This window comes from Bufo bufo, chromosome 2, assembly GCF_905171765.1.
Source record: "Bufo bufo chromosome 2, aBufBuf1.1, whole genome shotgun sequence".
Lineage (NCBI taxonomy): Eukaryota > Metazoa > Chordata > Amphibia > Anura > Bufonidae > Bufo > Bufo bufo.
In genome coordinates, this window is record NC_053390.1 from 756,739,504 (window position 1) to 756,756,082 (window position 16,579).

At 43.1% G+C, this 16,579-nt stretch overlaps 1 protein-coding gene across 2 annotated transcripts in view; it reads left to right on the forward strand.

The window, feature by feature from the left end:
* SEL1L3 (SEL1L family member 3) overlaps window positions 1–16,579 on the forward strand; it is a 97,088-nt gene that overhangs the window by 43,147 nt on the left and 37,362 nt on the right. For both annotated transcript variants that reach the window (XM_040419013.1, XM_040419015.1), the window contains exons 5-7: window positions 1,429–1,544; window positions 7,503–7,561; window positions 15,512–15,644. In XM_040419013.1, coding sequence (XP_040274947.1) covers window positions 1,429–1,544; window positions 7,503–7,561; window positions 15,512–15,644 — 308 coding nt within the window. The remainder of the gene's footprint in view (window positions 1–1,428; window positions 1,545–7,502; window positions 7,562–15,511; window positions 15,645–16,579) is intronic.

Consider the following 16,579-nt stretch of genomic DNA (forward strand, 5'->3'; position numbering starts at 1 on the left):
AAAAGAATGCCTTCAAAACTTAATGCGATTTGAGCTGAGATTGAACAAAGTATAAACTGCTAGAGGTGCTTGGTCAATGATCACACAACCAAGGTGGTGCAACCTTTATTTTGGGTTCTGCAGCAGAGTATATGTTGAAGCAGCGTCACATTAATGTTAGTTGGCATCTCCCCTCGCTGCTATATAGACTGCCAAGTTCTTTCAACTTGTGCCCATAGTTCAGCCAAGGTGGTTGTTGGCTGCTGTGCACGGGAAATCTGTCACCCCATTAAATCTTATTCTAGATGGAGAGGGTTCTAGCGATCAAACTGTCCTGGGGAACTTCTGGATACCCTGAACAGCACATTGTGTAGCATGGGCAGTGTGTGTAGAAGCGTTATCTTGTTGGGACACCACATCTTCTAACTGAGTAAAAAAGGCAATAGGAATGGTTCCACATTGTCCTGGACATATTAAAGGCTGGTCCACAAAAACACTGGTGTTGGTTCTGTGTGTCTCCACATTTTCCGGTAGTGTATTTAGTGCAGCAAGTGTCCGTCACAAATTCTGGCAAATCAAGACACAATCCAGATGCCGTTAATCTGTAAATCTCCCCCAGTATCTTTCCTGTTACTCTCTTAGGCTACTTTCACACTGGCGTTTTGGCTTTCTGTTTGTGAGATCCGTTCAGGGCTCTCACAAGCGGCCCAAAACGGATCAGTTTTGCCCTAATGCATTCTGAATGGATAAGGATCCGTTCAGAATGCATCAGTTTGCCTCTGTTCCTCCTCCATTCCGCTCTGGAGGTGGACAGCAAAACACTGCTTGCAGCGTTTTGGTGTCCAGCTGACGATGCGGAGGCAAACGGATCCGTCCTGACACACAATGTAAGTCAATGGGGACGGATCCATTTTCACTAGCACAATATGGCACAATAGAAAACGGATCCGTCCCCCATTGACTTTCAATGGTGTTCAAGACGGATCCATTTTGGCTATGTTACAGATAATACAATATCTGAACGGAAGCGTTTGTGCAGATCCATGACGGATCCGCACCAAACGCGAGTGTGAAAGTAGCCTTACTTGTAGACAAATGCAAAAATTAATAAAATGGAATCACCTTAAGAGCCAGTCTTCAGATTTCAAGGATTGCTGGTCATCATTTCCATGAATTGATCTAAACCTCTGCTCATTTTTGGCTTAGGAGTCCAGTGGGCGGTCTCAGTCAATGATTGACAATAATTCATATTATGAGTTGCATATAGAGAGAGATGAGCAAATGTTTAGATCAATAAATGGTTATACAGAATCTATGCCACTAATCTACAGATCAATCTGCTCAGCTGTTCTTGCTTTATAATATGCTGCCTACAGATCAGACTGAACTTTCAACATAATGAGTTCCCATTAAAAGTTTTGGTTAATTTGTACTTCTTTATGTTATAAGGTCAGATCCATGTTCAGCTGCAGCTCACAACAGGGGATGATATTGCGACAATGTCAAAGTTTTATCTACCTCTACGTCAATGGATCCGGCTGGACGTCACAATTTCAAGAAAAATGGTAACTTCACTATATAGAGCTGATTACAGAGTATCACGGTGCGGTTCGCCGTGACAGTTTTGGCCGTGTAGGCTGGCTGCATGCTCTCTTGCGTACTGGCTGCAGGCGGAAACCTGTGTATGCTGGTTGCTTGGTGCTGCGCGCTGGCTGCTGTGTCTTGTGTGAACTGTTGCCTGTGAATGTGTGTACTCCCCATCTACACTGTTGCCATGTAGGCTGGCTGCAGGCTCTCTCGTGTACTGGCTGCAGGCTGACACCTGTGTATGCTGGTTGCTTGGGGCTGCAAGCTGGCTGCGCTGGTGTGTGTGAACTGTGGCCTGTGTTTGTGGCTTCCGTGTCTGCATCTCTGTGGTTCCTGTCTCTGGTGCCATGCAGGCTGGCTGCATGTGCTTTGTGTGCTGGCTGCAGGCTGACACCTGTGTATGCTGGTTGCTTGGGGTTGCATGCTGGCTGCGCTGGTGTCTGTGAACTGTGGCCTGTGTTTCTGGCTTCCGTGTCTGCATCTCTGTGGCTCCTGTCTCTGGTGCCATGTAGGCTGGCTGCATGTGCTTTGTGTACTGGCTGTGGGTGTTCCCATGTATGCTGGTTCTTCAATGCGTGCTGGCTGCGGCCTTGTGTGTGAACTGTGACCTGTATCCTTTGTTCTATGGTTCTGGTACTCCTGGTTCTGATGGGGTTAACTTCCCCTGGTCTGTTCCTGGGTGTGTGTTCCTTATCAGGTGCCCTCGTTATCGCAGCTATATCTATCTGTGAGCTGTGGGGCTTGTGGTCAGTCTTTCTTCTGCCTTGCTGGGTGTAGCAGCTTGCTGCTTACCCAGTAGATCAGTTCTGTCCTGTGCCTTACTGGGTGTAGCCCCTTGCTGCTGACCCAGGGGTTTTTGCCATCTGCCCTTGTTTGTGATGTCGCCTGGTAATGCATTGATGTTATGTCCTTGTCTGATCTTCTGTACCTGTCCTGTCATGATGTTGATGTTGTTATCCTTGTCCATGCCTTGTCTAATCTTCTGTATATGTTCTCTGTCTGTATCCTCTCTGTTCCACATCTAGCCTAGCAGTGCTCTAACTGCATCTGATAGCCTGGCAGTGCTAAACTGCTTCTGATCTTGTCCTATGCCCAGTCTGGCAGTGCTAAACTGCTTCTGATCTTGTCCTATGCCCAGCCTGGCAGTGCTAAACTGCTTCTGATCTTGTCCTATGCCCAGCCTGGCAGTGCTAAACTGCTTCTGATCTTGTCCTATGCCTAGCCTGGCAGTGCTAAACTGCTTCTGATCTTGTCCTATGCCCAGCCTGGCAGTGCTAAACTGCTTCTGATCTTGTCCTATGCCCAGCCTGGCAGTGCTAAACTGCTTCTGATCTTGTCCTATGCCCAGCCTGGCAGTGCTAAACTGCTTCTGATCTTGTCCTATGCCCAGCCTGGCAGTGCTAAACTGCTTCTGATCTTGTCCTATGCCCAGCCTGGCAGTGCTAAACTGCTTCTGATCTTGTCCTATGCCCAGCCTGGCACTGCTTACTGCTTCTGATCTTGTCCTATGCCCAGCCTGGCAGTGGTTACTGCTTCCTGTCCTGCAGTCCTTACTGGTTCTGTTCCTGTTGTTGTCCTGCCTTCGTGAGAGGGTCACTGGGTTCTCCGGAGGGAGGATCTCTAGTCTGTGTGCAGCTCTGACTGAGACCGCCTTGCTTCCATTCCGCTTGTGGTCCAGGCATCTGCTTCTGTGCTGGTTCCCGTTTGTCTTGTTGTCTTATCCATGTTCTGTGTTTGCTTGGGTTTCAGTTCTGTTGTCTGTTCCGCTGGTGGTTTCACCAGTGTGGTTCTCTGCAGTTAGGGGCCAAGCGTACCGGGACCTTCCTGGAGGTGTGACCAGTGAGCCCTCGGTCCACTTCATCCACACCACCAGGGGCTCTATGAAGATCGGGGCTCACTGGCTCTCCGTCCTCTGGGTTTTGCCTCTGGTCTGCCAGTGCACTTGGTTCTGTGGTAGGTCTACCACTATTGCCTAACATGCATATTTTGTACTGTCATGTCCTTTTATTACATTTGTAATAAAGTTCTCTGTTGGTCCTTTGTCTGTTTTGCTTGTGTCCTGTGTCTTACTTGGGCCCCCGGCACATGACACAGAGTTTATGCAGCTATTATTTGGAAACATATTATCCCATGTAAAATAACCCCTGGATGAACCATGACAAAATAGTATGTCGCATTCAGGAGTTCTCAGAGGACCTTTGTCGTACTATTACATTGCTCTGATCACGCAGGTGTGTTCAATGTGCCAACTGTAGCAGGACTACAGCTGTAATACACAGCCAAAGTCCTGCCACAACTGCCGAGATTAGAGACAACTCCAATTCCAGCATCCCTAGATGCCTTAGTTAATAGCAACTGCGGCATCTAAGGTGTTTGACGGTTGCCTTCTATCAGTCCATTGGCACACAGTCAAGCTGGGTTATGCAAAGAGAAGTCGAAGGAGAGCCACCTAGTGGACACCTCTTCCTGAACTCGGCAATTATTACAACTATTATAACAGGTTTACTATTTCTAATATTTAGACAATGTAAACTTAGGCCAGGCAGTCTAAAGATGTTTGGTGCCCATGATCAACAATAAGAATGTCTCCAATGCACCTGGATTCTTTTCCCCAATTCACACAGATCAAAAATATTATACTGAGATAGTTAGCCCATTTATATGAGGATAAAAAGTTGGAACACTTAATAGCACAAGAGTACAAAGAGGTTTATAGAAAATAACCCCACTGGGATAGACGGGTGTCTCCAAGTGTTCTGCATCCTGTAAAGTAAAACCCTGAAGGTTACTCTGCCCTGGATTTTACAGGTATAGATCTCACCCTGCAGAATGTGTTCCTTTGTGAAACCAGATAATACACATAATATCCTATTAAGTATTATATTAATTGTAACTCTGAGTCAGTGATATACTTGATGTCTTGGACATTATGCAGTTAGAATGATGTTAGTAGCACTTCCAGACATTTAAAGATGCGTATCTTGGAACTCCTTAACGATTAGTGGTGAGCGGCAGGGGTCATATTCGAATATTGTAGAATATTCGTCAAAAATTAGCAAATTCGAAAATTCCCGATTTTTTTTTTACTCAAAAAATCGGGAAGGTAATGATTGTGTAATATGCGAATTTTTGGAATTCGAATTTTCGTATTCGAATTTTTTTTATTGCGAATTTTTCAACTTACAACTATTAGACAAAGAAGATTATAGCACTATATTAGCTAAATTGCTCTATATTCGATTTTTTTTCGAATATTCTCTATATTGCTATAACTTTGTTTTTTCGAATATTCGTAATATTCTAAAACAAGAATATTTAGCAATATAGCGAATATTCCAAAAAAAAGAACATAGAGCAAAATTCGCAAACACTACTACTCCTAAAGTCAAGTATATTGCAGCCTTCTTATTGGCCCACAAGCTAGAAGCAGTGAGGGATCATGTGTACTGATAAAAATAAAATAAAAATCGAAAAAATAAATTAGAATATTCGAAATTACGAATATATATAACTATATTCGAAATATTCGCGAATTTTCGAAGTACCTATATTCGCAATAAAAATTCGAAATTCGAATATTCGTGATCAACACTATTAACGATATCCACAAATCTGATGACTGTAAATTTCTGGGGCTTCCAAACATTTCAGAGAATGTCATGGAGGCAGGATTGATAGAGTTTGTAGTATTGAGAAGGATAAGGTTCCCCCTAGAGGTGGTAATGTTAAGAACAATCATTTAGATCGAGAAGCATATTGGATTTTGAACACACGTGCCCCGCAAGGCATGAATTATCATAGAGATTTAAAAGGGTTTTCTAAAACTTATGTACTGATGACCTATCCTCTGGATAGATCATCACTATCTGATTGGTGGGGGTCCGACAGCCGATCAACTGTTTGAGAAGGCACTGGAGCTCGTAGTAGGGCCGCAGCCTTCTCCAGCTTTTCTTGGGCCAGTGACAACATGTTCATCGGTCACATTGCCTAGGCCCATTGAAGTGAATGGGGCTAAGATGTGATATTAAAGGGATTCTGTCATCAGATTTAACCCCTCTAACCTAAACATATGCTCATGTCCAGACTAATAAGAAGAATCCTAAGCTGGCCTTATTAAACCTCACTGTGGCTCTATTTGCCCAAAAAACAGGTTTTTATAACCTGTCAATCACTTACTTAAGGTGCCCAAGGGGAGGTCCCTTAATTCAGGGTGCCCGGCCGCACCCCTCGCCATCCGGTGCCCAGCGCCGCCTTCCCTGTCTTCAGCGCCGCCTTCTACAGCTCAGTGCCGCCTCCGCAATCCTCCCTGTTCCTCTGCCAGATCTCGCGCCTGCGCACTAGGCTCAGCCTGATGCGCCCGTGCGGACTCCTGGCAGTGGATTAGTTGAGCGAAGTGCACATCAGGCCGGCGCATGCGCACTTCGCTCAACTAAGCCACTGTAGATGAGCTGTAGAAGGCGGCGCTGAAGACAGGGAAGGTGGCGATGAAGATAGGGAAGGCGGCGCTGGGCACCGGATGGCGAGGGGTGCGGCCGGGCACCCTGTATTAACGGACCTCCCCTTGGGCACCTTAAGTAAGTGATTGACAGGTTATAAAAACCTGTTTTTTGGGCAAAAAGAGCCACAATGAGGTTTAATAAGGCCAGCTTAGGATTCTTCTTATTAGTCTGGACATGAGCATATGTTTAGGTTAGAGGGGTTAAATCTGATGACAGAATCCCTTTAAGCACAGCCGCTATGCAATGTACGGAGCTGTGCTTGGTGATCATGGAGAAGGCAGCGGTGCTCACAGAAGCGCCGGTGCCTTCTCAAACAGCTGATTGGTGGGGTTCTTCTTGGGCGTCGTACCCCCACTGATCGGATACTGAGGACCTGTCCAGAGGATAGGTCATCAGTACATAAGTCTCAGAAAACCCTTTTAATGTTTCATTATTAAAACCATTGTCCATTTACAGGTTCTTTAAAATCTGCCTAAGTTATTTTACTGTTGCTAATTTGTTAATTTATATGGATACTATGTATACACATACATGCAACATCCCACCCATAGTGCCACTTATATTTTTCTTTTTTTTTTGTTTATTAGATTTTTCTACTCCTCCTTCTCTGTTACTATCTGAATTAGTTGTTATATTGAACAGGCTGGCATTATCAGGAAGTGGGGTTAAGAAGGATAGCATTGTGGTCATGTTTCATGCTGTGACTACAGCCAGTTTCAGACAAGCGCGTTCACCGCACACACTATATGAGAGAGTGAATTCTCGTAGCGAACTCTGCTCCTTTGACTGGACTGCACAGCATTATAATGATTTATAATACTGTGTAATGCACAAAATGCACTATGGAGAACAGTACTCCTCGAAAAAACAACTGATCCTTATTTATTCCAGATAAGGATCACTTGTTTGTAAGAAGGACTACTGTCTCCATAGTGCATTTTGTGGATTATCTGTTGAGCTGTGGTACGGTACTGATGCCTTGGAGGCATGCACCCATCCTCTATCTACCTGGAGCACCTATCTACACCTGACTTATTGTTTGTAATGTTGTGTGTCTCTGCCCCACCTCCACTGTAATGATTTGTACTCACATAATGCCATAAGTACAAATCATTACAGATAAGGTCGAGCAGAGACACACAACATTATAAATCATTAGAATGCTGTTCGGTCCGGTCAGAGGAATTCACTCTCCCACATGGAACGTGTTTTCCTAAATGGACACGCTCGTCTTAAAATGGCCTAAGATCACACTAGGCGGCTGAAACACGCAAATGGGTGAAGCTTTTACTGAGAATATATATTTTTACTGAAATGATCTTTATACAACATGCTCAATCCTTCCTCCTGTTCTGCCAGGTTTATCACAGTGGTCTCACAATTATTAGTTATTATTGATGGCGACTTGTTTAACCCTCAATATTCTGTTGTCTGTAGATAATATTAAACACCTTCCTTGGACGAGAGCTAGAAAGTTATAACAGCCATTCTTACAGGTAAGGATTTTCCTTCTGTATTCTAAAAACAGGGGTGGACATTAAAGGGGAAAAAGTAGGACCTATGAAAGGTATGTGCACATTGCTAAGGCATTCACATCATTGTCTCATTTTCCTTTCTTCTCATCCATCAGAAGAACAAAAAAAAGGATCCTGTAAAAAAACGGATCCTGTGCATCCATTTGAGCTATTTCTGTCCGAGATCAGTTTTTTTAGATGGGAAAAAAAAAGTACTGCATGCAGGCTGAAATGGGTCAGAAGAGCAGAAAATGAAATGGTGAAGTGAACCCAGCCTAATATCCACAGGAGAAAAAAAATCTGTAGTAGATCATTAGCTGAAAACAGGTCATTTTTGGTGGCCGTTGTAGAGGAGTTTTTACAAGAGTTTTAGAAGAACTTTTGGTTGATATTTTACTACATCCCCATTGACTTCTATATGGAATCCACAATCAAATCTGTTTCTAGTAACGTAACTTCTCAAGCGTCTTTCTAATCAGCTACTGATAAAAAATGTACTGTTTGTACAAGGTGTGCACATGGGGGAGTTTCTGAATGGTGGAGTTTTGAATGTGGATTCAGCAGTCAAATCAGCGTCAGAATTTACCAGTGTGAATATACCCTTCCTTGACTTATACATTTTTTGGATCTACTTCCTCTTATGGCTAAATAAATCATATACAAAACCTGTATTACAGCAGTGAACTATGCCTGTAGGCAAAATGTAAGCTCTAACATCGTTTTATTTTATGCTCTAGTCTGCTTCTAAACCCATGCATCAAAGTTTTTAAGCACTAAATTACTGGAGGGTTTACCCGCCTTCCTTTGAACCTTTGTCCTATTTAATGGCAAATTACTATGGTATTTCATTCTTTACATTCAATATATTTTAAAAAGCTCTCACAAATTATACAAGCAGGAGACTGAAGAACAAAACTGTGAACCATAAATGTGTGTGTATATATATATATATATAATATGTATAACATCAGGGCCCAGCAGAGCCATTATGTGCTCACACGGCCTTGATGCAAAAGCCATGTAAAAATCTGTCACCAGGTAATTCACTGTTACACCAGGCACAATGCATGTAGGACAAGCTCAGCTAGTCCTTTCCTTATTCAGTCAAGAAGGAAAGTTAGGGGCTGGCAGAGCTGATTGATAGGGGTGCTGGGTGTTGGTCCCCGGCCAATCAGATATTTATGACCTATTCTGAGGTTTGGTTCTGGTTATTAAGATCTTCATCCAGTACTTAGTAGGACAAACACGACTGGTATTTACATTGTGCAGAGCAGGGTGTCGTTATGTGACATTATCCACTGACATTATGCTCTGGCACAGCTCTAGCTCAGCTCAGTAACCCTGAAAAGCTGAATTATCAGAATAATACTTGTGTGGGTTTTGTATAATATTAGCTGCAATTTACCCTTCTTTCTATTGGAAGATGTGGCATGATTTTCCTTTGATACTCTTTGGGTTAACTGCAATCATCATCAAATCTTTCTGTACAATGGGATACGGCTTAGGCAGGGTGCTGAATCTCTTTGAAGACTTACTAGAAGTACTCTATGGTATGAAGACTTATTTGCAATATGCAAAGAGAGATCCTGACCAGTGCCACCTCTTGGAAGTGGCTCCCTATGAGTCAAAATCCAACCTTCCAACATGGAAAGTCCCATGGAGCATTGCCAAAAAGTCTTTGTACCATGGAGTACTTCCAGTCAGTCTCCATACAGGTCTGGTCTCTTTAAGGAGATTCAGGACTCTGCCTTAGCCACATTTAAGGCATCGCAATGAGCCAGCCTGAACCCTGCTCCGTACTGATGAGGGGCAAGCACCCTAAAGAAGCTGTATATGGATGGATATTTGCCTTGGCTGTATTGCCTTGAAATATCCCAAGGCTTGTTGGAAAGTTGGATTTTGACTCATAAGGAGCCACTTCCAAGACGTGGTGCAAGGGAGATGGGTCTCTTCCTGGGAGATACATCTTTGCATGTATATGGGATAGAAAGAGGAGTCAACATGAGATAGACATGAGCCAAAGCCTGATCAGGATGACACACACTGTGGCATAGGTCTGATTCCCATGGACATTAAAGGAGTTTTCCATTAGTGCAATATCCATGGCCTATCTTCAGGATAGGTCATCAGTATCAGATAAGTTCCTTTCACAGACACTAGGTTTCATTCTGTCAGGATTCCCTGTGTCTGTAGCACTATTTCTGCTCTAAAAATAACTGGAGACCTGACAGTACCCCCGACTCTGAATGTATGCAAATGTACACCAAAATGGGTTACATGGCTAAGCTAATAATGGACAGGACTTAAAATGTCGTGCAAAAGTGGATTAAATGGTTGTAAAAACATGCTTTGAGCCCATAAAAAGTCATTGAAATCCATCAGGAAGGGTGGAGAGTTCTTCTTTAAAACGGATCTGTCATAACCGTAATGGCTTCTTTATGGGTCTTTTCACACTGCTTCTTCATCATTACATCAATGTTCTTTTGTCCTCCATTTGGCAGCATCCAGAAGGTTTCTGTTTTTAGCTGCAGAGGCATCCAGTAAAAATGCGTAGTTTTTTAACATGGGCACCTATGGGGAATGGATGCCACTTTATGTAATCTGAGTTTGTATAGTGGATGCGGCAGGTGCTTTTCCTGCACATATGGATAAACAGACAAAAAGAAGCAATATGAAAAGACCCTTAAAGGGGTTATCCCATGATTAATGTGTAGCGGTCAGGGGAGGAAGAGACCGCAAGGCAGGATTCAAATACAGTACAGCAGACAAGGAGACTGAAACAAAAACCGGCTTTATTAAAGAACAAGATGTAACTGCCGGAAAATCGGATAAACAGTATAAACAGGTTTACACAGAATAGTTGAACAAGAGTTAGGATAAATGCACAGCAAACCCATCAGAGTCCAGGCTACACTCAGCTACTATGCTCTTATCTACCCCTGATACTCAGGGTCCGCTTCTACAGCGCACTAAAGTCCCCTGTTCTATGCCCTACCGCGGATTAGCACCTGTGCACACTCTGAGTCCTGGAGTTATCTGAGTAGAGGTCTGTGATGTCGTCTTCTCCCACAAGGTGGATGCTTGTCTTGTCCGGATGCGTGGTGGCCTGTGTCCTTTGGCTCCTGAATCGATCACTTGCTTTTCTCTCTCTCTGGGTTACAGCTGGAGCACTTCAGTTAAGAGTCTATCTTGATCTGTCTTAAACACAGCCAGCTTCTCAGGACTCCATCAGTGAGGCTCCGTGTCCCATCACTAGCCTTTACTTGGCTCCTAACATGGCAGCCATCCTCACAGCTCCCCAGGACACACACCCGGCCTCTGAAACCCGGGAACTTCTTCAGCTTCCTCTTACTCAGAGCCACAGCGACCTCTAGTGGTGGGAATAAATAATCACAGTCTATGTAACCCTACAATTCCAGGGGCTGGCCCTTACAAATGTAAAAGATGAAAATCAGCCATCATATAGTTCCTGACAATCTGTTTAAAACAAAGCTAGAACCAGCCCTATACCTCACATAGATCAAGAGATCTCCCCATTTCATTAATCCAATTGCTCTGCTAGATTTATATCAAGCTGACAGCTCAGGTGGCATGTCCGTTCTGCTGCAGCTCTCTCCATATCACAGTTCAAGGGGTGTGTTCTTTCTGCTGCAGCTCTCTCCCTATAACAGCTGAGGAGGTGTTTCTTGCCTGCTGCAGCTCTCTCCGTATTACAGCTTTCGTCTGAAGCTATATCCCTATGACAGCGCAGGGAGTATGTCCTTTCTTCTCCAGCTCTCTCCCTATCGCAGTTCGGGGGAGGGGGATGTCATTTCTGCTGCAGCTCTCTAACATAGCTCAGGAGGCAGATAATTCTATACGGATAGATTTTATTAAATATCTCAGTGCAACATTTTTAATTCCATGCAGTCTTGAAAGTATTCAGATCCTGGTGCAGCTTTGAAAAATATAGAATATTGTTTGTGGGGCAGCCCCTTTAAATAGAAGCCTTGACAATGTGAACGGTCCTCACAATTGCACTAGTTCTTGACTACTAGGCTTCTGTTGCTCTTGATAACCAGAATAGTGAAACATTCTCTGCTATTCTACCCTATAAAACAATTGGAATCCTAATGAAAGCCATATATTATTATTATTGATCAGCATCTCCATCATAGAACCTTAACCCCTTAAGGACACAGCCTTTTTACACCTTAGGACCAGGCCATTTTTTGAAAATCTGACCAGAGTCCCTTTAAGTGCTGATAACTTTAAAACGGTTTGACTTATCCAGGCCGTTCTGAGATTGTTTTTTCGTCACATATTGTACTTCATGACACTGGTAAAATGGAGTCAAAAAAAAAATTTTTTTTGCACCAAAAAATACCTAATTTAACAAAAATTTGAAAAAAATTAGCAAATTTCAAAGTTTCAGTTTCTCTACTTCTGTAATACATAGTAATACCCCCAAAAATTGTGATGACTTTACATTCCCCATATGTCTACTTCATGTTTGAATTGTTTTGGGAATGATATTTTATTTTTTGGGGATGTTATAAGGCTTAGAAGTTTAGAAGCAAATCTTGAAATTTTTCCGAAATTTACAAAAACTCAATTTCTAGGGACCAGTTCAGGTCTCAAGTCACTTTGCGAGGCTTACATTATAGAAACCACCCAAAAATGACCCCATCTAAGAAACTACACCCCTCAAGGTATTCAAAACTGATTTTGCATACGTTGTTAACCCTTTAGGTGTTGCACAAGAGTTATTGGCAAATAGGGAGGAAATTTGAGAATTTCATTTTTTTGTCTAATTTTTCATTTTAACCCATTTTTTCCACTAACAAACCAAGGGTTAACAGCCAAACAAGACTGTATCTTTATTGCCCTGACTCTGCCATTTACAGAAACACCCAATATGTGGCCGTAAACTACTGTACGGCCACACAGCGGGGCGTAGAGTGAAAGGTGCGCCGTTTGGTTTTTGGAAGGCTGATTTTTATGGACTGGTTTATTTACACCATGTCCCATTTGAAGCCCCCTGATGCACCCCTAGAGGAGAAACTCCCTAAAAGTGACCCCATCTAAGAAACTACACCCCTCAAGGTATTCAAAACTGATTTTACATACGTCGTTAACCCTTTAGGTGTTGCACAAGAGTTATTGGCAAATGGCGATGAAATTTGAGAATTTCATTTTTTTGCCTAATTTTCCATTTTAACCCATTTTTTCCACTAACAAAGCAAGGGTTAACAGCCAAACAAGACTGTATCTTTATTGCCCTGACTCTGCTGTTTACAGAAACACCCCATATGTGGCCGTAAACTACTGTACGGGCACACAGCGGGGCGTAGAGTGAAAGGTGCGCCGTTTGGTTTTTGGAGGGCTGATTTTGCTGGACTGTTTTTTTGGCACCATGTCCCATTTGAAGCCCCCCTGATGCACCCCTAGATTATAAACTCCATAAAAGTGACCCCATCTAAGAAACTACACCCCTCAAGGTATTCAAAACTGATTTTACAAACTTTGTTAACCCTTTAGGTGTTGCACAAGATTTAATGGAAAATAGAGATACAATTTCAAAATTTCACTTTTTTGGCAGATTTTCCATTTTAATATTTTTTTTCCAGTTACAAAGCAAGGGTTAACAGCCAAACAAAACTCATTATTTATGGCCCTAATTCTGTAGTTTACAGAAACACCCCATATGTGGTCGTAAACAGCTGTACGGGCACATGGCAGGGCGCAGAAGGAAAGGAACACCATATGGTTTTTGGAAGGCATATTTTGCTGGACTGGTTTTTTTGACACCATGTCCCATTTGAAGCCCCCCTGATGCACCCCTAGAGTAGAAACTCCAAAAAAGTGACCCCATTTTAGAAACTACGGGATAGGGTGGCAGTTTTGTTGGTACTAGTTTAGGGTACATATGATTTTTGGTTGCTCTATATTACACTTTTTGTGCGGCAAGGTAACAAGAAATAGCTTTTTTGGCACCGTTTTTTTTTTGTTATTTACAACATTCATCTGACAGGTTAGATCATGTGGTAATTTTATAGAGCAGGTTGTCACGGACGCGGAGATACCTAATATGTATACAATTTTTTTTATTTATGTAAGTTTTACACAATGATTTCATTTTTAAAACCAAAAAAATGTTTTAGTGTCTCCATAGTCTAAGAGCCATAGTTTTTTCAGTTTTTGGGCGATTATCTTAAGTAGGGTCTCATTTTTTGCGGGATGAGATGACGGTTTGATTGGCATCTATTTTGGGGTGCATATGACTTTTTGATTGCTTGCTATTACACTTTTTGTGACGTAAGATGACAAAAAATGGCTTTTTTTACACCGTTTTTATTTTTATTTTTTTACGGTGGTCATCTGAGGGGTTAGATCATGTGATATTTTTATAGAGCCGGGCGATACGGACGCGGCGATACCTAATATGTATACTTTTTTTTTATTTATGTAAGTTTTACACAATGATTTCATTTTTGAAACAAAAAAAATCATGTTTTAGTGTTTCCATAGTCTAAGAGCCATAGTTTTTTCAGTTTTTGGGCGATTATCTTGGGTAGGGTATGATTTTTGCGGGATGAGATGACGGTTTGATTGTTACAATTTTGGCGTACATGCGACTTTTTTGATCACTTTTATTACCTTTTTTGGGAAGTAAGGTGGGCAAAATTTCAATTTCATCATAGTTTTTTATTTTTTATTTTTATGGTGTTCACCGTTCGGGTAAAGTAACATGACCGTTTTATAGATCAGGTCGTTACGGACGCGGCGATACCAAACATGTGTAGGGAATTTTATTTTTTTCATTTTTTATCAGTGATAAATGTGTTTTTTGATTTTTACTTTTTTTTCACTTTTATTCACTTTTTTTTGACCCAGACCCACTTGGTTCTTGAAGATCCAGTGGGTCTGATGTCTGAATAATACAGTACAGTACAATATATATTGTTCTGTACTGTATTTTACTTACACTGAACAGATCTATGCTTTCAGCACAGATCTGTTCAGCACCATGGACAGCAGGACGCCTGAGAGGCGTCCTGTTGCCATGGGAACCTTCCCCGTCTGCTCAGTACTGCTCAGAACTTCGCAGACGGGGAAGGGTAAGGAGGGGATCTCTCGGGGGGCTCTCTGGGGGCTCTCTCCCTCCCCATCGGGGGGCTGCAAAGGCACAGCAGCCCCCCGATGGGAGAGGGAGGGAGCTCCCTGCGCTGTTAACCTTTTCCATACAGCGGTCCGTACGGACCGCTGTATGGAAAGGGTTAAACGGCTGACATCGCATCGCAGATGTCAGCCGTTTATACCAGGGTGCCAGCAATGTGCTGGCACCCTGGTATCCCCACTAGACACCAACGATTATACAAGGGGAGGCGGGCGGGGGATCGCGATCCCGCCTGCCGCACCGCCCGCCTCCCGCACCGCCCACACCGCCCGCAACCCTCCCCCTGCACCTCCCGCCACCATAAAAATCATTCGGGGGTGCAGGGGGGGGTAAATAAAACTTTTTTTTTGGCATATAAAGTTTCTGATCCCTGCGGTCAGGGACTGCGGGGACCAGAAACTTCAGAAATCGCAGCAAACCGCAGGTCTGAATTGACCTGCGGTTTGCCGCGATCGCCGACATGGGGGGGTCACGGGACCCCCCCGCGCATTTAGCCTAGGTGCCTGCTCAATGATTTGAGCAGGCACCGGGTTCCGATCACTGCCAGCCGCACGGCAGTGATCGAAAATACACAGGGCGTACATGTACGCCCTGTGTCCTTAAGTACCAGGGCACAAGGGCGTACCTGTACGCCCTATGTCCTTAAGAGGTTAAAATAAGTATGCCAGTGTGAACAGAGACATACATCTTGTGAATATTATATAGAAGATTTTAAATAATGTACAAATCATTTATTTTCCATTGATGTCTGAGATTATTCTTATTTTTTAAAGTTTGGATGAGGACATCTATTACGATGATACCGATGGATATATGGCCCTTGGAGGAAGCAAGTATGTGGTCGGAATTGAAGGATTCTTTGGACCTGTGAAGTATTATCGACTTAAGGCTCTACAGATGGATCAGGTATATGTGAATATATTGTATGTGCCACAAGCTTATTCTACTGTGTTCTCTGAATTATGATTACACTAATGTATGCACTGCTGAAAAGATTGAGGTTTTAAGAAAGGCCAGAGAGATCACATCAGTGCTGGTGAGATGTTACCAATGAACGGCCAACTATGATCCAGAACTGCATTCTTGGCAATTCCCTAATATACTTCTAATAACAGAATTGCTCCCCTCCCTGGTCATGTCCAGGTGTAAAGAGTCTTAAAAGTGTCCCTCACTGCAGTAAAGTCTTAACAGCTTTTGGTATCAGGTTACATTTCTTACTCCAATGCTTGGCCATGCAGACTCTAGGTTCTCTACTTCTCTCCTTTGTGTTTTTCCTTCTCTCCTTCTGTAGATAATGCAAAGATTGGTGTATCCTTCTGAGCCTAACAAGAAGAAGCACAAGTTACAGCTTCCTTTCCCTTTCTAACTCTTCCTGTCACTGACTAGAGCGAGGGGTGGAGCCAGTAGACACCTAACCTCCTACAAGAGCTAAGGCAGGATTGTTAACCCTGGCTATGCCTTCCATAATAACAAGTCAAAATCAAGTGCCGCGGGCCCGCTGCGCCTGCGCCACAGTGTGTGTAGTGTACTACTAGTACTGGCTAAAATAAACGGAGGGGGAGGGGCCATCCCTGTGCTGCGGGCCCCATAGCAACGGCGTGGTCTGCCTATATTGGCGGTACGCCACTGGCATATACATAGAAAAAAAATCTGAAAAAACGCGCCAAAACAGTGGCTGCTGCTGGATGATAAATTTGGCACATATTTAGGTATTTTAGTCTAACCTTACACCACTTATTGGTCAGCTTAGTTACTCCAATATTTTTTTGCAAAATTTCGGCACATGTTAAGCCGCACCCATTTCTGATTAAACCACGCCCCTTGTCAGATGAGGTGCAAAA